At 38.0% G+C, this 22,896-nt stretch overlaps 2 protein-coding genes across 3 annotated transcripts in view; one reads left to right on the top strand and one right to left on the bottom strand.

Annotated features, from left to right (window-relative positions):
* Positions 1-13,314, top strand: part of LOC117892167 (transcription-associated protein 1) — a 95,426-nt gene extending 82,112 nt beyond the window's left edge. Inside the window, 4 exon segments of the mRNA XM_034798233.1 lie at positions 4,053-4,589; positions 7,336-7,464; positions 8,835-10,049; positions 12,496-13,314. Of these exon segments, the coding sequence (XP_034654124.1) occupies positions 4,053-4,589; positions 7,336-7,464; positions 8,835-10,049; positions 12,496-13,068 (2,454 nt within the window). The 3' untranslated portion in view covers positions 13,069-13,314.
* A 2,552-nt stretch (positions 13,315-15,866) lies between these two features.
* LOC117891134 (MOXD1 homolog 1) lies at positions 15,867-19,287 on the bottom strand. 2 transcript variants are annotated; one of them, XM_034796343.1, is made up of 8 exons: positions 18,707-19,287; positions 18,154-18,309; positions 17,799-18,088; positions 17,437-17,732; positions 17,217-17,380; positions 16,639-17,158; positions 16,422-16,588; positions 15,867-16,367 (listed from the first exon to the last, which is right to left on the bottom strand). In XM_034796343.1, the coding sequence occupies exons 1-8, from the start codon at positions 19,040-19,042 to the stop codon at positions 16,137-16,139; spliced, it is 2,160 nt and encodes a 719-aa protein (XP_034652234.1). In that variant the 5' UTR covers positions 19,043-19,287; the 3' UTR covers positions 15,867-16,136. The 2 variants fall into 2 exon arrangements, with proteins under 2 accessions (XP_034652234.1, XP_034652233.1); XM_034796342.1 differs by having other exon boundaries at positions 17,217-17,389.
* Between the last annotated feature and the right edge of the window lie 3,609 nt (positions 19,288-22,896).

Here is a 22,896-nt window from a genome sequence, read left to right on the forward strand (position 1 = left end):
CCCTCTGTCCGTCCTTATGAGCGCCTAGTACTCAGAGACCATAAGAGATAGGGCATCCAAGTTTTGCATCCAGACGTCTGTATGCTCACACTGTTCCACGTGTATTTAAAAAATGAGCCCCGCTGTATTCTGCTGTATTCACAATTTTGAAGATAAAATAAAACTAACGAGAAGGGACGTGTGAGACGCTTCTTACGCGTCACAACTTTTATACCCGGCACTCAGTACTACATCTGTACATTAGCGGTTATTTGTCAAATTTTAAATTTTTTCTTCATCTGTCATCTACATCTACAACACTTCTCACACCAACACGCTCCTTTAGCTCGGCCTCCTTCCCTAGACCCACACACTGCAGACTCACGGCAGAGGCAGAGCCAGCGGCAGAGCCAGCGGCAGAGCCAGCGGCAGAGCCAGCGGCAGACGGCCAGTGTGCGGCCACTGCGCGAAGCAGAGTGTGAATGAGAGAATTTTCAAAAAACAAATATAAGCTGCGGGACGGGATGGGTTTAGCCACGGCTATGGCTAAGGCGGAGGAACGGCAGGGGCAGACCGCCACACACTGCGCGAAGCAAATATAAGCTGCGGAACGGGGTGGGTTTGGCCACTGAAAATTAATTTCTTCATTGTGGCTATAATAATGATCCAATCGGATCCCAATTTGGTGATCTGATAGATATGGTCATTCCCTACAGAATGGCGTTTTAAGTTTTATCTGTTATCTTCAAAATTGTAGATATGGGAGGTTTTCGCCCTTTTGCGGGGGCGGAAGGGGGCGGGGCTCATTTTTGAAATACACTGGTTTCAGTGTGAGCATACAGAAGTCTGGATGCAAAATTTGGTGGCTCTAGCTCTTATAGTCTCTGAGAACTAGCCGACAAACAAGACGGACGGACGGACAGACGAACGGACGGACGGACGGACGGACAGACAGACATGGCTCAATCGACTCGGCTATTGATGCTGATCAAGAATATATATACTTTATGGGGTCGGAAACGTTTCCTTCTGTGCGTTACATACAACCGTTATCTGCACAAATACAATATACCCTATTTACTCTTCGAGTACCGGGTATAAAAACGCCATTCCGTAGGGAAGGACCATATCTATCAGATCACCGAATTGGGATCAGATTGGATCATTATTATAGCCAGAATGAAGGAATTAATTTGCAGTGGCTAAACCCAGCCCGTCCCGCAGCCTCTTATTTGTTTTTGGCTCATTCTCTCATTCACACTCTGCTTCTGCAGTGTAGATGTAGATAACAGATAAAGAAAAACTGTTAAATTTGATAAAACCGCTAAGGTACTGTTGCACTGAGTACCGGGTATAAAAGTTGTGACGCGTAAGAAGCGTCTCACACGTCCCTTCTCGTTGTTCATAGGCATGACAATCCAATAGACTTATGTTTTTAAAGCCCAGTACTCAGATGCGCTAAATTTGCAAATGGCAACAATAAGAAATCATCCCTGTTTTTAGTTCGACAGAAACCTGGGGCTTTCTCCACGAATTGTTGTCCTCCAAGCTCCATATCCACTTTCAACTAATTCACTTCTGTTGGCTTTCATACAAAATTTGAATTTGCCCACCTCGCAACTAACCAAATAGTATTATAGACTCTCAACTTGGGCCAAGCGAAACGTCACCGCTAAATGTGCGTCTTGGAGTCCCAGGCCTCTGCCTGGAGTCCCGGCTACAAGTATTAGTGCGTGTAGAACACGTAGCTAGAAGCCCAAGCTACATTTGTATAAGTGCGTGTAGCCAATGATTTTTTAGCGCTCCAAACCGGTTTTGTCTTCATTCACACGGACACTGCAAACAATGTATGTGTTGGTGCGTTGACTTGCTGAACTGCGATGGAACGAAAATTCGTTTTGATGATTTGATTTTGTTTTCGGGGCTTGGCGTATTAACCTGACCTGCCGCAACATGTGCAGAATGAGGGGTGGGGGTTGGTGGCCAGACCCTTGGGGGTTGGAAAAAATAAATATACCAATAAAAGTTGTTATTGTATTTGAATGCTGTAATTGTCTTAAATGCAGATTTTATACTGCTTTATTCAAAATTGTAAGCATATTATGGAAACGCCGTCGCTTCTCGACTTCATTGCAGCCGTATTATCAACATTGTTACCAAATCCATCTTTTACAGACAAATCTTTTCAGATACATATAAACACATATATATGTACATATGTATATATGCATACACATATGTATATATGTATATGTATGTACATACAACTTTTCAACTGCTGTTCTCGTCGTCGTTTCTGTTCTCGCCTTCATATGCGCTTTAATTGTTAGCGCTTGAAACCTTTTGCATTTTTTTTTTATTGCTTGTGAGCTGACATACCATTCAAAATGAAAACCCTCAAGACTTTATGAAGAAGCTTGCCCCTCAATATCAAAATAAATTTTTTTTGTGTGACCTTTATATGCTTTATATATAATTTAGGATGAAAGGGGCAACGGATATAAACATCTGAATATGTATACAAATAATGAATTGCGGCAATCGACTTTGCGATGCAAATATTTCCCATTAGAGTATTCAGAGTCACGGTGTGAACAAGCAAGAAGTTTTGACGGAACGGGACATGGAGACATGTTTGCTGGCAAGGCGGCTGCCTTGCACATGTACACACACATTAAAACTTGCACATTTTCCTCCGACTCCCATCGGCAAATCGAGACTTGGACAACTGACCTCAAATTTGATGCCCAAGCAAGGCACTAAAATCCACATAGACCCACCCATCGATTTGGGAGGTTTTCGCCCTTTTACGGGAGCGGAAGGGGGCGTGGCTCATTTTTGAAATACACTGGTTTCAGTGTGAGCATACAGCAGTCTGGTGCCAAAATTTGGTGGCTCTAGCTCTTATAGTCTCTGATAACTAGCCGACAAACAAGACGGACAGACGGACGGACGGACAGACAGACATGGCTCAATCGACTCGGCTATTGATGCTGATCAAGAATATATATACTTTATGGGGTCGGAAACGTTTCCTTCTGTGCGTTACATACAACCGTTATCCGCACAAATACAATATACCCTATTTACTCTTCGAGTACCGGGTATAAAAATGCAAAAGGTTTCAAGCGCTAACAATTAAAGCGCACATGAAGTCGAGAACAGAAACGACGACGAGAACAGCAGTTGAAAAGTTGTATGTACATACATATACATATATACATATGTGTATGCATATATACATATGTACATATATATGTGTTTATATGTATCTGAAAAGATTTGTCTGTAAAAGATGGATTTGGTAACAATGTTGATAATACGGCAGCAATGAAGTCGAGAAGCGACGGCGTTTCCATAATATGTATACAATTTTGCAGTATAAAATCTGCATTTAAAACAATTACAGCATTCAAATACAATAACAACTTTTATTGGTATATTTCTTTTTTCCAACCCCCAAGGGTCCGTCCACCAACCCTCACCCCTCATTCTGCACATGTAGCGGCAGGTCAGGTTCATACTCCAAGCCCCGAACACAAAATCATATCATCAAAACGAATTTTCGTTCCATCGCAGTTCAGAAAGTCAGCGCACCAACACATACATTACTTGCAGTGTCCGTGTGAATCAAGACAAAACCGGTTTGGAGCGCTAAAAAATCATTGGCTACACGCACTTATACAAATGTAGCTGGGGCTTCTAGCTGCGTGCTCTACACGCACTAATACACATGTAACTGGGGGTTCTAGCTGCGTGTTCTACACGCACTAATACTTGTAGCTGGGACTTTGGCAGAGGCCTGGGACTCCGAGACGCACATTGAGCGGTGACGTTTCGCTTCTACTGAACTGTGAATCTACTATACTATATGGTTAGTGGCTTAACATATATGGTTAGTGGCTTAACAAACAACAAAATCATCTCCGACACGGCGCATCGAATATTTTTACATTTCTCTGTAAAAACTTATGCAGTATACGTTTGATGTGTACTGTCGAAAATTTATTTTATATATGCTAAGTCAAACAAATATTTGTTTAATAACATTTAATTACTTTCATCCACTTTAGAAAATTCGTCAACAAGTAAAATGTTACCTTCAAATGCCATCCACATCCGGAAGAAATGAAATTAATGAAGCGTTGGAAGTCATTGAGTCGACAAACCTAAAGTACTTTACCGGTGAAATGAATGCGGAATTTTATGCATTGAAGGGATTATTATTGGCTCAAATTGGGCGTACAGAAGAAGCTGGCAAGTCATTCAGCGCCGCTGCACAGCTACATGATGGACTTACAAAAGCGTGGGCTATGTGGGGAGACTATATGGAACAAATATTTTTAAAGGACAAACAAATGCCATTAGCTGCTAATGCATTAATATGTTATTTGCATGCATGCAGAAACCAAAATGAAAGCAAGACTAGGAAATATATTGCCAAAGTTTTGTGGTTTTTGTCTTATGATAACACAACCAATACACTCATAAGCACTTTGGAGAAATATGTTTCTGGGATTCCACCATCCTACTGGCTACCATGGGTACCACAGCTCCTGTGTTGCTTGGAACAATTTGAAGGCGATGTAATATTGAACCTTTTAAGTCAAGTACGTATTAGTATAAATTATAATGATTACACTACTCGACACGATTTTGCCGCTTCGATCCAGATTAACTTTTTCTGAAAGATGTGCGGCTTAGAAATGGTTTAATGATCATTTTTTATTTTTTATTGAATTTTAGTTAGGAATTTCTAAAATCTGTTATTTTTTATAACGTTTTCTGTAGAGGTAGCGCGTTTTTTTCACATTTGGTTTCATTTCAGTGTCCACTTTTTATGTACAGGTGCGCTTTTGGGCGTCTTGTAATGCATTGCTCATAAAAATCTATGGAGAGACGGCTGAGCTAAAATTATTCATCCAACCCTAAAAACCCGTATTTTTCCGTTAAATAACGACAGTTATTTGCTTTCCAGTCTGAAGCCAGAAATACTCTGACCCTTCTCTTTATAGCCAGAATGAATAGGTTAATTTGCAGGGGCTTCTCCCCTCCCCTTCCAGCAGCTTTGTTTACTTGTCTCATTCTCTCATTCCTCTGCTTCGCGCAGTGAGCGGCTCTAGGGGAGGGGTTGGCAGCGCTTCCTTTTGTGTGTTAATTTTTTTTTTTTACCTCACATACAGTATACCCTATTTACTCTTCGAGTACCAGGGTATAAAAATAGCTCCCCTCATAACTCTTCCGATAGTCAGGCCAGTGCTCCTTACTCCTCTGTTCCATCTACCCCTCCCCACTGAAATTCCTCTCAGTCAAAAAACTGACATCCTTCCTAGTAGCCCATCAAAATGCTCGCGGGTTACGTAGTGAGCTTAGCAAACTTTTTATGGATAGTTTCACATTTTCATCCCATGTTATTGTGTTTACCGAAACCTGGTTAAAGCCGGACATTCTTAGTTCCAAAGTTTTGGCAGATCGGTACACAATTTATAGGAATGATCGTTCGTCTCGGCGTGGAGGAGGCGTTCTGATTGCAGTAAACTCTTACTTCACGTCGGAGCATTTTACAGTCAAGGTTTCATAAGACCTAGAATTCCTGTGTGTAAGACTGATTCTTCCCGGTCATTATATTTATGTCACTTGCTTAATACACGAGCAGCACTTGTCCGCCTTAACAGCTGTTTCTACTTCGCTATCTGGTAAAGATACTGTACTGTTTGGTTTTCGGTTAACGAGTCTAACAAACTTGTGCCCTGTCCCTGTGCCCTGTTAGACCTGTCCCTGTCTCAACCATGGGAATAATTCCTTGGGTCGATTGCTTTATCTATGCTTTGTCTCGGATCCGACCATAACGTTGCTAACCAGAGCACTTCCGCTCACCATACGTAAAAACTGCTAACATCCTACTTAATAGCCTCATTAGGGATTTTGATTGGTCCGCTCTAAACTTGACACACTTTTTGATTAGTGTCCAACTCTCCTGTCCGATTAGATCTAGGAAGCCTCCTTGGTTCGCCAAAGGGTTATTCAGTCTAAAGAACTTATAATCAAGACTATTTAAAAAATGTCCAGAAAATTGTTATGTCCTTCTCTTCTCATTACGTAAAAGCTTGTTTAAATTTATCCGTTCTCAATGCTCAAAGCCATAGGAACTACGTATCTCGATGAAGGATACGTTTTTCACAGGACTCTAAACAGTTTTACAGCTTCGTAAACAGTAAGCGTAGAACGCCCGCTTGTCCAACCCTGATATCATTTGAAAATACGTCGGCAAACAATAATCCGGCAATTGCCGATCTTTTTGCAACATTGTTTCAAACATCTTATTCTCAGGAAAGCTGTTCTAGTCCATACAGTATTTTCAGATCTATCCGATATTCCTAAGATGTTTGAGAAAATTTAGCTCTGCATCTCTGCAAATCACTTATAACTTCAGCTCAGCGACGATCAACAACCACTAATCTTTTAGAGTTTACCTTTGTCATCAAAGGCTCCCAAGCTCACTTGCAGGCGGATTTTATTTACACTGATTTCAGTAAGGCATTCGATTCTGTAAACCACTTTCTTCTTGCACAAAAGGTTGACCTTCTAGGGTTTCAGACTAATCTTTTGAGATGGATTTTTAGCTACCTGTGCTCCAAGTCTCAAAGAGTCCTCTTCAAAAACGCCTTACCTTCAGCTGTTTTGGTAACTTCTGGAGTACCACAGGGTAGCCATCTAGGCCCTCTACTTTCCACACTCTTTAAAATGACCTGACTTCTGTATTAACAAACACTCGAGTACTTATGTATGCGGATGATGTTAAGCTCTGTGTCCATTATAAGGACATTTCATTTCACTCTCGCTCTCCCCGTACTGGCTCCTTTCACACTGTGCGTTAGTTCTCTTGAGAGAATTACATTGGTTGATGATCTTGGTGTTAAACTAGACCCCAAGTTAGTTTTCTAAACACATTTCTACCATGGTCCATAAAGCCATGGGCGGGATTGGTTTTATAAAGAGGTGGTCAAAGGAAATTGATGACCCCTATATAACGAAGACTCTCTAAAAAACGTTTTTGCCCTGTGTGGCCTCAACTAGAATGCAACTTAAGTAAAGAACTAAGTTTTTGGGCACTGGTCCGTGCAGCAATGGTGACTTTGTAAATAAGGTGGTGTCATCGTCACATCGGTTCTCTTTCGAAGAAGATCCGTCTTAAGACTTCCCTTCTACAATGGTTTCAACGCAGAATTGGACAATAAAGTGTAATTGGGGAGTAGTATTTGATACATTCTACTTTATAACTACTTAAAACTACTGATATAAAAGTTTATATACATATACATATTATACATATTTTGTATACTTTTACTTTTATAGATTGGGCGTCTCTATCCACAAGCGGTCTACTTTCCAATAAGGACGTTATATTTGACGTTAAAGATTGAGCAACGCGAGAAGCATAAATCTGCCGAACAAGCCGTCTCTGCTGGAAAAACATTAAGCTCAGTAAGTTATATTAATAACAATACGAAACTAAACGAACGAGTACAAACGAACGAATGACCATATCTATCAGATCACCAAATTGGGATCCAATTGGATCAATATTATAGCCACAATGAAGAAATTAATTTGCAGTGGTTAAACCCACCCCGTCCCGCAGCTTATATTTGTTTTTTTTCACATTCTCTCATTCACACTCTGCTTCGCGCAGTGTTTGCTGCCGCTGCCTCTGACACGTCTCTGTCTCTGCCGCGTCTCTGCCCGGACTTTGCTGTGTGTGGCTCTAGGGGAGGGTGGCGAGCTAAAGGAGCGTGTTGGCGTGAGCAGTGTTGTTCATGTAGATGACAGATGAAGAAAAAATGTAAAATGTGACAAATAAGATGCAGATGTAGTACTCAGTGCCGGGTATAAAAGTTGTGACGCGTAAGAAGCGTCTCACACGTCCCTGCTCGTTTATTTTAGCAAGTGTGTTGATTGTATACCTAGATGACCATCCGTTCTTAAAACAGACTGAGATACTTGTTAATAAGATTGTTAATAAGGCTTCAGTAAGCGTGTCAGAAGCCTGGCAGGTTAATGCAAGTATACCGTTCTACCAGCTGGAACGTCAGGGAAAGGGAGCTGGCATCCAGAATTTTGTTATTATACCCTATAATCAAAGGGTAAATAGGGTATATTGTATTTGCGGTCGGATCAATTTATATAAATTCTTGATCATTATCAATAGCAGAGTCGATTACTGTCTGTCTCTTCGTTCTTTCCTCCTTCCTGCTTGACGCCTAGTTCTAAGAGACTATAAAGCTAAAATTAAACTTTGCAAACAGGCTGCTGTGTTTTCACACTGAATCAAGCGCATTTTGCAATTTCGCAGATTTTTGAATTTCGCTCCGCCCCTTTTACCACCACAAATTACTAAAGTCTGTGGCACCCAAAATTTTGAAAATACGAAAAAAAAAAAACAACCGCACCGAAAAAAATTAATTTATTTCTCAAATTCCCGAATCACGTTTTGATGTAAGATACTTGAGTTGTGTTAAAAAAAAAAGCACTACCTCTAAAAAAAAACCGTTAAAAACAAAACCAGATTTTAAAAATTCTTAAAAAGAAAATTCTGTCAACGAAAAAAAAAAAATTAATTCAAACCATTCCTAAGTCCCATTTCTTTCATAAAAAGTTGGTCTGGATCGAAGCGGCAAAAGCGTGTACAGTAGTGTTATGATAAATGACAGATGTGCCAAAAAAAAAAAATGTAAATGTAAAATGTAATATTCGAAACTTTAAAAAGCTTTCAATAGCATAAGCGCGTCTTCTCCTCGTTTTAATATCATAATATCAATATAAATAATACAAACCATTTTTTTTTTTTTTTTTAGAATTTGGAAAGCATTCCTGCGAGTTGCAGTCGAGGTAATCAAGGCACTACTGCTTCAGTTAACCCAATTAAAGCAACACCCCCTATGTGGCGATGCTCCAAGGTAATGCAATTACAACGAGAAGTGCATCCAACAATTCTAAGTTCTTTGGAAGGAATTGTAGACCAAATGGTTTGGTTTCGTGAGAGTTGGACCGAAGAGGTTCTTCGACAACTACGTCAAGGCTTAATAAAGTGCTATGCTATAGCATTTGAGAATAGAAATACAGTTGTTAATGCAACTATAACCCCCCATACCTTACACTTCGTTAAAAAGCTAGGATCAACATTTGGCATTGGGATTGAAAATGTCCCGGGCTCTGTAACATCATCTATATCCAACTCTGCCGCCTCAGAATCTCTAGCACGGCGGGCCCAAGTAACTTTTCAGGATCCGGTATTTCAGAAAATGAAGGAACAATTTACGAATGATTTTGATTTTTCGAAACCCGGCGCTATGAAATTGCACAATTTAATAACTAAATTAAAAACCTGGATTAAGGTTTTGGAAACCAAAGTTAAAAAATTACCGACTTCGTTTTTAATAGAAGACAAGTGTAGATTCTTATCAAATTTTAGCCAGAAAACCGCTGAAGTCGAACTTCCTGGAGAGTTATTGATTCCATCATCATCTCATTATTATGTCAGAATCGCAAGGTTTATGCCGCGTGTAGAAATAGTTCAAAAAAACAATACTGCTGCACGAAGATTATATATCAGAGGCACAAATGGGAAAATCTATCCTTATCTAGTAGTCCTGGATTCTGGACTCGGGGATGCTCGACGTGAAGAACGAGTATTGCAATTAAAGCGAATGTTAAATTACTACCTAGAGAAGCAAAAAGAGACAAGCCGGCGTTTCTTAAATATAACAGTACCTCGTGTTGTCCCAATATCGCCACAGATGCGATTGGCTGAAGATAATCCGAATAGTGTTTCACTGATAAAAATCTTTAAGAAATGCTGTCATAAAATGAAAATTGACTATGATATGCCGATTGTGAAATATTATGAGCGCCTTTCTGAAGTCCAGGCTAGAGGAACTCAAACGACACATACAATTTTGAGAGAAATATTCTCAGAAATTCAATGGACTATGGTCCCGAAGACTTTACTTAGAGATTGGGCATTGAAGACATTTGCGGCAGCTACGGACTTTTGGCATTTTAGAAAAATGGTAAGATGCTACTCTAAAATTAATTTTATACATTTAAAAAATGTTTTTCCGGTTTTTACGGTTTAACAATTTTATATTATGTTAAACAATTATTTTAAAAGTTCGGTTGTTAATCATAAATATGTAAGAACTTGTACAGAGTAAATATGTACATACAAAGGTATGTATGTACGTATCACATAGTGATTAGAAAGTGTATTGATAAACTTAGAACGGATGGACCAATTCTCATATAACGGCTCATTTGCAGCCGGGTATCCAGCACCGCGGAAAATACAAATTCCTGTCAAACTTAATTTACAAAAAATGTTTCAGGAATTTTTCGTTTGCCTTTTCGTTTGTTGAGTACCCAAAAACTAAACGAAATCCACAGATTCTTACCGATATATCGATTTAAAGAGCGTGTGTGGACTGAGATACACAACTCAGGAATATATGGTTGACAATTATTCCTGGAGTGAAAAGTGGAAATGGAAAAAACTGTGCGCAAAACCAAAAGACGAGACGAAAAAGATCGTCGGAACCAAAAAATACTTCTCCATGCCTTTTGAAAATTAAATACTTATGTATGTATATAGAAATTTATAAAAGAATTGTTTATTATTTGCGCACTTTTGGCAATATTGTCCGACGCAATAAAGTATAATACCATAAAGTATCATCATCAGCCGAGTCTATGTATGTCTGTCTGTCTGTCCGTCTGTACGTCCTATTGAACGCTCTGAGACCATAAGAGCTACAGCAACTAAGTTTTGCATCCAGACATCTGTAAAATCACAATGTCACAAGAGTATTTTAAAACTTCGCCCCGCCCCCTTCCGCACCACAAAGGGCTAAAATCTCTCAAATGCACAATTCTGAAGATAAGAGAAAACTAAAAAATCAGTTCCGTAGAGAATGGCCATATCCCCGAATCAAGATCGGCTCACAATATTATAGCCAGAATGTAGAAATAAATTTGCAGTGGTTACCCCTACCCCGTCCAGCAGATTTGCTTAAGCTTGCTAATGTTGTCAATCTTTCTCGCTCGCACACTCTGCCTCATGCAGTGTGCGGCTCTGGGGGAGGGTTGGGAACTAAAAGGGCGTGTTGTTGTGATAAATAATGTAGATGTAGATGACAGATGTAGAAGAAATTAAAAATCGAAAATATGAAAAAATTAAAAAACAAATTTAAATTCGTATGTACATACATATATGTATAAGTACATATGTGAGCACATACTAAAGGACTATCTCCAGCACCTCAAAAAATCCTGGCAAGAACGTAACTAAAGCAGGCTGGCGAATCAGCTGTATTTTGTAAACAGTGGCATTTTGAAATTTCAACTGAAAATAAAAATGGAAAAAAAAAGCTGGTCATTGCATAGAAAATGCATTTGGGATTTTCCAATAATGCACGCAGGTTTGCTAAAAATCCATTATTGCCAAAAGAGCGCAAATAATAAATAATTATTTTATTAGTTTCAGTCAAGTGATTTAATTTTCAAGAAATTCATAGAAGTATTTTTTGACTCTAACTATCTATGTCGACTCTCTTTTACGTTTTTGCGCACAGTGGTTTCTTCCATTTTCCACTTTTCACTCCAGGAATAATTGTCAAGCATTTATTCCTGTAGTGTTTAGCAGCTGTTCTCTCAGGCCACACACACTCTCTATATCCATATATCGATCAGAATCTTTGAATTTCGTTTTGGTTGCTGGATACTCAACAAACAAAAACACAAACGAAAAATTCCTGGAGCAGTTTTTTTTATATGAAGACAAGAATTTTTATTTTCCTCGTTGCTGGATACCGGGCTTAAGGTTACACTAAGCTTTCATACATACATGCTTACGAATGTAAATAATGCATATGTACATTCTATGTACATATCTACTGACTGAGTACCGGATATAAAAGTTGTGTCGCGTACGAAGCGCCACATACGTTCGTACTCGTTTAGTACATACGAGCGCGGCTCACAACGTTCCTAACAAGTAAAACATCACAAAAATATTTGGGAATGAAGCACGAAAGCAAAAATCCGATTACAAAATCCTAATCGGACTTACAGATTTTTAGTGTAAAGAAAACTTATTGGAAAAATAGTGTTTTCGTTAAAAAACCTAAAAGTAAATACATTTAATTGGGCAAAACTACTGAAAAAGCTATATAAAAAAGTGGGCCGTATATCGAACTGATGTAATGATAACCGAAAACTAAACATTATACGACTAGAGGACAATTTTCTAAAACCATGCTAAAATTCATGAAATGTCAGAGTTCTCCTTTTACCGCTGGGGTACTCGATGAAACTAGTAAGCCCGAAGCTTAGTAAGCATTGTAATATTTTATTGCCTCAAAGTGTACATACTATCGCACCATAATTTACATAAAGTATTAATTATTTTAAAGCTTAATTATGGGACGCCAATTAAATTATTCTTTTATATTGTATTTTTAGCTTACGCTGCAACTGGCACTGTCTTATCTATGTGAACACGCGTTAAATTTAACACGCCTCAATGCTGATATGATATACCTTCATCAGGACTCTGGACTCATGAACATTTCATATTTTAAGTTCGATGTCAATGATGACAAATGTCAGTTTAATCAACATAGACCAGTTCCTTTCAGACTTACTCCGAATATTGGAGAGTTTATCACCAATTTTGGAATTTCGGGACCTTTGTCAGCAGCGATTGTAGCAACAGCTCGTTGTTTCATACAACCAAATTATAAACTTAGCTCGATATTACAAACTATTTTGAGAGATGAAATAATTGCTTTACAAAAAAAAGTCTTTCGAGAATGTAAATTAGTTGATGGATCAGAAGAGCGTCGTTCCGAAAGTAACAATATGGAATATACGGTTAACGTCGTTAACTCAGCGGTAGATGTTATTCTGATGCGATTTAATAAAATTTCATATTTTGATAGCATTGAAATTAAGAAAATATCTATGTTAATCCAGTCTGCCACAAATATAGATAATCTTTGTCGCATGGATCCAGCCTGGCATCCCTGGTTGTAATCCATGTACTGTGAACTTCTATATTCTTATAAGGAAATTCTATATTGTAGTCCGGTAATCTATGAGCCAAACAGAAAAGCGTCAACACTAAACATTTTCATTTAATCCAGAAACTGTTGAACAAATATCTCACTGAAAATAAATAATCAGAGATTTAAGTAAGTATAGAACTTAAACATAGATTTTAAAGAGCATTGCGATTTTTGTAAACATGTTCGAAGCGGGAATAAATGAAATATATAACAATCTTGTATAACGGTGTTTGTGTTTAGAATCCTCCCAAACGACTCTTTCTATATTAAGTTAGAATGCGTGTGTGTGTTATAGTGAACAATGAGAACGTTGCTTTATTCTAACGAATAGTGCAATCATACGAAATAGTGGTGCAATTACGTAAAACCCAATACCAAGATTACCGAGGTGAACGAACTCCACAACGTGTTACAATACCGGCTAGCTCTCGCGCTCCCAGGCTGGGTAGTTCCCTTAGCCATGAAATATACATAAAAAAAAACGAGACTTCGACTTCTCAAGACATCAAACTATTACTGGAGACTACGCGACAAAATTAGCTTCGTGCGCTTACCCTACCCCAAATAATTTTGGGTTCTTTGGGTGTAGCTGTCGTGCTTGGGCCATACTGAAACTGACCTAACTCTTGCTACGGGTCGCGGGGGTAGAAATTCTCAACGCAACCAGGTACTCGAAGAGTAAATGGGTATATTGTATTTGTGGATGTAAGTAACGCACAGAAGGAAACGTTTCCGAGCCCATACAGTATATACATATATTCTTGATCAGCATCAATAGCCGAGTCGATATAGCCATGTCTGTCTGTCCATCCGTCCGTTCCTCTGTCCGTCCTTATGAATGCCTAGTACTCAGAGACCATCGGAGATAGGGCAACCAAGCTTTTTTTTTTTTTTTTAATTTAATCGCTACAGCGAATCTGGTTGGTCGCAGACGATGAGTCCGCATTGACCAGGTACTTTATGTTGAAATTTATCAATACATTACTCTATAAAGTGATAGAATTTTTACAAAATTTAAAAGTCGAAATGGGCTTTGCTCATGAAAATGGCCAGTTCTTTAAGGTGTAATGGCTCTTTTCGCGTAACTATATCTCTTAGATTATTATAGTATTTAAAAATACGAAACTTACCCCTGAGGTTTGTGAACCGTTGGCATCTAAAAATCAAGTGTTCAGCATTTTCTATAACTGCATAGATCACAACTATCCGAGTCTGCAGCTTTGATCTTGAACAGAAATGATTTGTCATATGTGTGTCCAGTCATTAATCTGTTTATCATTTTAATACTTTTGGCCTTCCATTTTCAACTGTAGTGACACTGTTTTTTTGGTATTTCTGGGAAATACTCGACTAGATTCGTGCCCTTAGTTCTACATTGTAGCAACCAAGTTTTGCATCCAGACTTTTGTCTCACACTCTTAAAAGTGTATTTCAAAATTTTGCCCCTCCCCCTTCCGCCTCCATAAAGGGCGAAGCCTCCCACAGCCACAATTTTGAAGGTAAGAGAAAACTAAACTAATGCAATATCGTAGGGAATGACCATATCTATCAGAATACAGAATTGGGATCAGATAGGATCATTATTATAGCCAGAATGAAGAAATTAATTTCTAGTGGTTAAACCCACCTTAACACTTAACACACCCCGTCCAGCAGCTTTTGTTTTTTTTCACATTCTCTCATTCACACTCTGCTTCTGCAGTGTGCGGCCTCTGCCTCTGCAGTGCCTGTGCAATGTGTGGCTCTACGAGAAGGGGGCGAGCTAAAGGAGCGTGTTGGCGTGAGAAGTGTTGTAGATGTAGATGACAAATAAAGAAAAAATTTAAAATTTTGAAAAAAAAAAAAAATCAAGGTACAGATGTAGTACTGAGTGCTGGGTATACAAGTTGTGACGCGTAAGAAGCGTATCACACGTCCCTTCTCGTTTTCATTTAGATTCACTAATTTTGCGCTCCTTAACTGTATTGTACTATTTCTTAAACGGAACCGACTCTTTATAGGAAAGGTTGTCTTAGGCGATAAGTCGGACTCACGGAGTCATGTGTACATGGAACGCTTACAATCTCATGGCTTCGGTAGTCGCTGCGTCGACCAGCGTGATTTGGCTAACGTGTGGGCGGCTGTGGGATGCGTCGGCTTTGATAAAAGGGCTGCTGCATCGGAAGATGGATGTCATCTTTCTTGTGGGCTTCTTTGTTTAGTGGATCGAATGGGGTGACTCTGGGTCTGTGTCTGTCTGTGTGGGTCTTCCTGTTGATGCAGGTGTCGGTGATCTTTTCTCTCATAGAAAGGGGAATATCTAGGTATAAGGGTAAGTGAATATGTATGTATAATGTGTGGGTGTGTGGGATATTATGGATATGTTACTATGTCCAATTTATTGAGATACATATACATAGATATACATATGCAGATAAGTGTTAAGTTTAGATGTGTGTGACGATATATGTATGTAAGTGCGATTGATTGCAAAGGTATTGAAGAAAGAAAAAGTGGATGTATGTAACGCAGAGAAGGAAACGTTGCCGACCCCATAAAGTATATATATTCTTGATCAGCATCAATAGACGAGTCGATATAGCCATGTCTGTCAGTCCGTCCGTCTCATGCGATCTCATCAAACTCGCTCAGATTGAAAACCAAATCTATTATCACACATTGGTACTTTTCCCAAATCTTTAGCTATCAATAGCCTTAGCCTCTATTCAGAAACAAAGATAGGTTTTATCTGTGTAGGATTTTTGTGAAACAATTTATAAATAGTGCTTCGGTTAGTAAAAGGAAAAAATTTTAATAACTTTTTTTTAAATAAATGTTTGACTTATGTATGGTGTTCTTTAAATTCAATGGATAAATAAATATATTTAAATGTATAAAATAAAAAATGTATCTACGGCGGGACCTTTCTTTTGACTACCTCTAGAAGTATATGTATTTATTATTAATTCGTAGTTGGGAATAGTTACGCAAATAGGGTTTGCCGCATTACACTTTGAATTCTCATAAAACCCTCTGCATCCCTCTCCACAGAAAAAATCAATCATTTTGAAACCTTATTATGCAAAAGGTATACAATAACTTTTCTTGTATGAGCTCAAATAAAAGTGGTAAGCCCATTCCTACAAAGATGAGGCTTAACGCCAGATCGGAAAGCAGTCTAGAGCCGTTGGAACTTAGTTCAGCGCTATTAATAAATAGGCGATTAAGACAAGTACTAGCTGGCTTAACAAATGTGGTAAAGTTGGGAAAGCGTATAATCTCCGATGGCTGAAAATATATATTACAGTATTGAACGAATTAAGGATAGAATGACTAACTTACAATTGATATGGAATCGTTAGAAATACGACAAAAGGTCATATGTTTCCCATTTATAAGTTCTTGTTCGACGCGTTTAGTAAAAAGTGGCTCAGACCATGGTAATTGAATTAAATGGGACAGAAATGTGCGATCATGAAACTCCACAGGTTCAGATATAACCAGTTTGTCTGTAAGACAAAAGTAAGTGATTGCATATTAAAACGTTAATACAACTTACTCAACAAAGACTCTTCGTACAGTAGATCCTCGACGGTCATGTTTAGGTGATTTTCCCTGATTCTAGGGGATGCTCTTTTGGGAATATAATCTAAGAGATTACCGTTGTAAAGAAATAAATTTTCAACATCCGTCATATTAAGAGAATAGAACTGGGAAACACCAAACATCTCAAAAAATTCTCGAACTGGCGTCATACTATAACAACCAGCCAACTCAATTTTCGGATAGTAAGTAATAAAAGAAAGACACATTTCTTGTTTGGTGGAGTATCCTCCGAAGGTGGGGCGTTTCCGCTCGATTGTTTCGTAAGCGCAGTCCGTAATAATGTAATCTCCAGGCAATACGACAGTTTCATTTGCAAGTTGATGAAATTGCTGATATCTGTAATCGAAGTTATCATCCTCAACAATGCGGCTTAATTCTTTGCCATCCCGAATATGACGAAGACTCATTTTCCGACCGGCCTGATGAGAATGAATCATTCCAGATATAATTTTAATGCCATTCTGAGGAAAAATCTAAATATTTTCTTGATGGAGCTAATCAATTATGAACACTTATCACATTAATGCATACCACGCTCGAACATGAAGGTCCACAGATTCCAACACTGCGAAACAATTTCTGTCCAGGTGGAATGAGTTGAGTGTCGGATATAGAAATGCCACTGATCATTATACCCGCATCGTAAGGACGCAGATTGTGCGTGTAATGTATACGGAACCCGGAATGATCTACGGCTGAAATTACTACATATAAATATTATCTCTTTTTTAACCTTACTACTTGTACTTACATTTTTTTCCATTAGGATTGTCATAATGAATTTCTAGCATGTAATACTTTACACCCATTGAGCCACCCATTGGTATGCCGACATGAGAAGGTAAAAACTGTCCCATGGATCCAGAAGACCAAACTGCAACTGCCATCGAGCAAGAATCCCAATCGCGTGGTGTCAATAGATTACTGTTGCACACTGTACCAGAACTTTTCACCCAAACGTCCCACGAAGCTGGATCCGATCCTGGATAAAAATTAGTTTGACATTCAAATAGTGTCATCTGATGAACAATATTTGTTTGCTTTTCCCTATGAAATAAATATTAAAAAAACTAATTCATTATATTTGAAATATTAAGCAGACAAGTTTATTACCCAGAACGAGACAAGAGGGCTTCATAACCAATTATATGATGTTTTTTGGTTAGCTTGGGGAGGCGAACAATTTTACACCAGTATAGAGTGTCCATTGATGGTTCGATCGTTACATTATTTACTGTTACGTCCCATTTGCTGTCCGATGAGTCTGTTTCTCCGCTTTGTTTTTCGAACACCGGAGAAAGTAAATGCAATGATTTTTCGCCTCGATTCCGACCATGTCCTTTTAAGCTGCCATAAACCGGGTCAGTGTCACCAAAAGACCAAATAAGTTTTAAAGTATCCCCCTATACATAATTAAAGATAACGAATTTATGTATATGTAAGTTTTCTATATTCTTAAATTACATACGGTTAATGGCATATCATACGGATCGCATGTGTCTATTTTTCGAGTGAATTGAACTAGGGTGTGGGAATCATTTTGATGACCAAAGATAACGTGGTAGTTTTGGGTATCATCTTGTATTGGCGCCCCGTTTGAAGAGTCAATCGATCCGTGACAGTCCTAGAATATTATTTAATTGCGACAAAATAATTAACAATTATGAAAGTCGTAGAATTGTATATATGTATGTATGTATGTATGTACATATGTATGTACATATGTATGTACATATGTATGTACATATGTATGTAGTTTTAAAGTTAAATATTTTACGCACAAAAGGAATCCACTTTTGTTATATACACACTTGTACATATATTTATGTATGTATTTAAAAACTTTACTTTTACCTTAGAGTCTGAGGCTTACACCCTAGATTTGTACAATGACCCACACACTTCATCATGTATACATATGTACATACATACGTACATACATACATGAACAGTTTTGTACCTTTTTATGTGACGACTACTTAATTATTAATTAAATATGCCGTCTAAATTAAGAAACTTACTAACGCATTTGCTTGTCCAGTTCGGTCATCAACCCATAACAGCACAATGTCCGCTCCTGACATACGACCATCTTTTGAGAACCCGAGTCCTATAAAACCTTGCGTGTTAACCTTAACTTCAAAGTTAATCATTTTCTCGTTTAGATTTATCCACCATTGAAGCCAATATAATCCATTAGAGTCCATCATAACATGACGCTTCCAGTTTTGATGATGCATTGAACCACCACAGTCAACCACATTGTATGTCCTATTATTATTATTATGACCAGCTTCGGAAAAACATAGACACAACTGTACATAAAGGATCCAGAATGAAATTAAGATTGGTAACATAATAGTAATCTCAAATAATTGTGAATACGATTAGCAGTCCCAAATCATTCGATTCCTTTTGACCACCACGCGGTTAAATGATTTTCAGTAAAAATGTGTTGAGAGCGATCACTTTTATTTTCTTTTCTTTTCCTAGGTAATGAAATAATGGTTATGCACACGCATGAATTTACATTTCAACCTTGCTTATCACATTTCATACATTATGTACATATCTTTGTTTTGCTAATACATTTGGCGCCAATCTTTATAAATATGTGCAAAAATGGTCCCTCTACAAATACTAACTGTGGAAATCTACTATGCTCAATACGTCAAGAAAAACTACCAAAAAATAATGATGTTTGTTACAGCATGACCATAGACAATATAATAGTAAGATGCATAACGCCATATTATTTTTAGCACTCAAAATTTTTTAGGTGTTTTACAATTTTTTTGTGAAATGTATCAATATGAGATCCAGTGAACAATGCCAGCAAGGCGCAAGAAGCCCCAAATAATGCAACATTCATGCGAAATAGGAAACAAAAAACTGGTGAACGAATTCAACAAGATAATGCAAAATTGCATCCACCTAATGTTGAAGTACCAAACACGGAATGACTAAAAATATCGTGCACTCAATTGCGCTTATAAATTAAAAAGCATATTCCCGGCTCAGAAAGATGTAATTTGGAAGTACATATGTATGTATGTATGTCCAGAATGTGGGACTTCTGGAAAAGATTTTTGGATGTAAATTAATTTTGATTATTACATATGTATATGAATGATTACGAAATTAAGAGCAAATAATTTTAAATGCAAATATAAGTTAAGAGTAAGTTAAAAGTTTTAAAATTATTATTTTTTTTATTTTTTGAGATGAATTTATTATTTCATTCGTATTTTATTAACAAAATATGGGGGTTGGCAAAAGAGCAAAGCGAGTTTGCAGGGGGGCTGCCCCCTAGCATATTTATAAAATTTTAAACGATGAAACGATGAGAAAATTGAGCGTATCGATTCCAATTTGGCAATTGCAGAGCACCTAGAAACGGAAGGTAATAGGCTCTGCACACTGAGCCCATTCAAGGGGAACATTGAGATTTTTTGAGATGTGAAACTGCTGTTTACATTGGCACCATCCACCATTCATGATAAAACAGCTGATGCTCATAATTTCGGGCAGGGGAAAGTTGGTTTAATTCTTAAAGTTAAAATGAATACGAATAATATAGCAATGGTTATGAGTGTTATCCAGAAGCATAATATTTTCTTGCATAAGCTAATATTGTTGCTGGACATGAATGATGGCGAAGAGGACAACATTGTCGAGGAGGAGATAATAGAATGGATGTCTGTGTTGACATCGGTTTTCGATTTTCCTTTTAACCTCTCTCCATCCAATCTCGGGCCCAGCCTCCTTCATGGCCTGTGCAATCTCCATGTAGACGTGGGAGTTTTTTTCGGGCTCCACACAGTTCTTCAATATTCTCCTGCCAGAGGTCTATCAGCAGTCCCTTCATCTCCGATGACCATTTCACCCTGTCACCTGCTATTCTCTTCTTATCTGCAAAATTGAGAAACACTTGTTATTGCTATTTTGTAACAACTAAAATATAATATGTATATTACTTAACACGGCTACCTTCTGATCCTTGTTCCATCTTTATTTGATTTTATTTTTGTACTAGCTGACCCGGCGAACTTCGCACGGCCTAACAGTCAATGAATGTCGTGTTACTTTTTAGCTGAACTAATTTAGGCTTTGATGAACGTAAAACAATGATACAAAATAATATGTTTATATAGATAGAAACAAAAAAGTACCAACTTGATGGCGCGTGATTTCATCGTTGGTATTGGATGTTTGGATACCAAAAACCGCCATGCCACGTACAATTGACCATGAGAAAAACATGCATTTTCTAGATTGGGGCCACAAATAGTCAAGGATTGGCCCTGTGATTTGTTGATCGTCATGGCGAAGGCAAGACGAATCGGGAATTGAATTCGTTTAAACTCAAAGGGCATATCCGTTGGGATCATCGGAATCCTTGGAATAAGAACTTTCTCATCTTTAAATTTTCCTTTAAGTATCGACGCCTGAATCACATTGCTCATCAGTTTTCTTATCACCAAACGCGTTCCATTACACAGTTTTGGTTGGTTTAAATTTCTAAGCATGATGACTACCGAGCCAACTTTAAGTTTTAAATTGTGCGGTGGTAAACCAGCCACATCCAAGGAGTTTAAAAATTCAGTTTGATAATTAGTGGCTTCTTCTTCGTATGTTACACAGTCGATAGATTTGAATGAAGACAGAGTACCTACGATTTTATTTTGAATTATAAGATTGAGGTCATCTATATCTTTATTTTTAGCGGCCAAAATTGCTCGCTCACTTAACCATTTAGTATTTTTGTGGTTAGCAATGATATCCGGGAATACGTTGTTGATAAGCTCGTCTCATGATGATACGAAATTGCAAAAATTTGGAGGAAATTAAATCAAACCGCTCAATTTGTCAACAGGAACACGGCCATTACCGATAGTCAGCAATTGCTTCGAAAAATCATCAGCAGATAGATCGTTCAACAACGCAACTCTCATATTTACAGACAGTTGAAGTTTCTTTACATATCGCCACAAATTTGATGCTTTGAGGCAAGAGTTTATTTCGTCGGCAGCAGTAGATCTTGGAATGACTGGTAGTGTTTGTCGGAAATCGCCTGATTCTCCATCAGATAATTGACTCGCGATATTCCGTTGCCTAATTGCATTACGGCTTCGCTGGGAAAGATTAAATCTTCTAGGACGCTGCATTGTTATTAAAATAATTAATACAAAATTAAACAAATAAATAAAACAAATATTAAATATGATTAAACAAATACAAATGACAAAAAATGAACAAATTAACTTTTTAGACAAATTTCTGAACACACACATCATGTTTTCAGAAAAAAATAAAGTTTTGGCTTTAAGGCCGCAATAAACAGGCCATAAGTTGTTTTTAAGATGTATTCTGCTACTCGGGACGGAAACAAATCCAACAAATCAAAACCATGGCAATCGGTCCAGCCGTTCTCGAGTTATAAGTGTTGTAACAAATACGACTTTCTTTTATATATATAGAAGATAACCGTTTATCCCTTGCGTCCTAACTGTATTTAAGAAATATATGAGCATAGAGAGGATACACAAAATCAATTCATTGTTCTTTGGGGCAAGATGGTTCATAAAGTCTTCAGTTTGAAGGAAGGGCATGTGAGCTAAGAAGCAACACAAAGATGCCAAACGTCTCAAGCGCTAAAAATTAAAACGCATATGAAGTCGAGAATAGATACACGCATTGCCATCATGTATGGATGTGTCACTACACACATGAAATTGCGAAGCTGACTTGAAAAGGAAAAACAAAACTTTGTTTTTGCGAGAGTCGTTTTGCGTTCAATGCTCAAGAGAGCCAACGCCACACTCTCTCAGCCGAAAGCTCTCTCACCAAGAGCCGAAGACTCTGGGACCCAATCCCCTATACTGATTAGGCAGCCAGTTTTAGGTCACTGAACACTCTATATGTTGTTTGCTTAGTGCAAGTACTCAAGCCTACTACTCATATCGGAAAAAGGGGCCGCTAGAAAAATCAGGTAAGATATTCGTATGGAACCGATATGAAATGTTGTCGTGCACAAACTATTTCCTAGCGGCTGTACGCCGGGCAGTACCACTAACCATACAGTATGCTAGACCTGACACAAGAAGCAAGCGAATCGTCAGTGACCCCAGCTACAAGTGTATTAGTGCATGTAGAACACGCAGGCAATGATGCACAAGTATTGCTTGTTATTTTTTAGCACTTTCGAAAA

Source organism: Drosophila subobscura, chromosome E (assembly GCF_008121235.1).
Source record: "Drosophila subobscura isolate 14011-0131.10 chromosome E, UCBerk_Dsub_1.0, whole genome shotgun sequence".
NCBI classification, from domain to species: domain Eukaryota; kingdom Metazoa; phylum Arthropoda; class Insecta; order Diptera; family Drosophilidae; genus Drosophila; species Drosophila subobscura.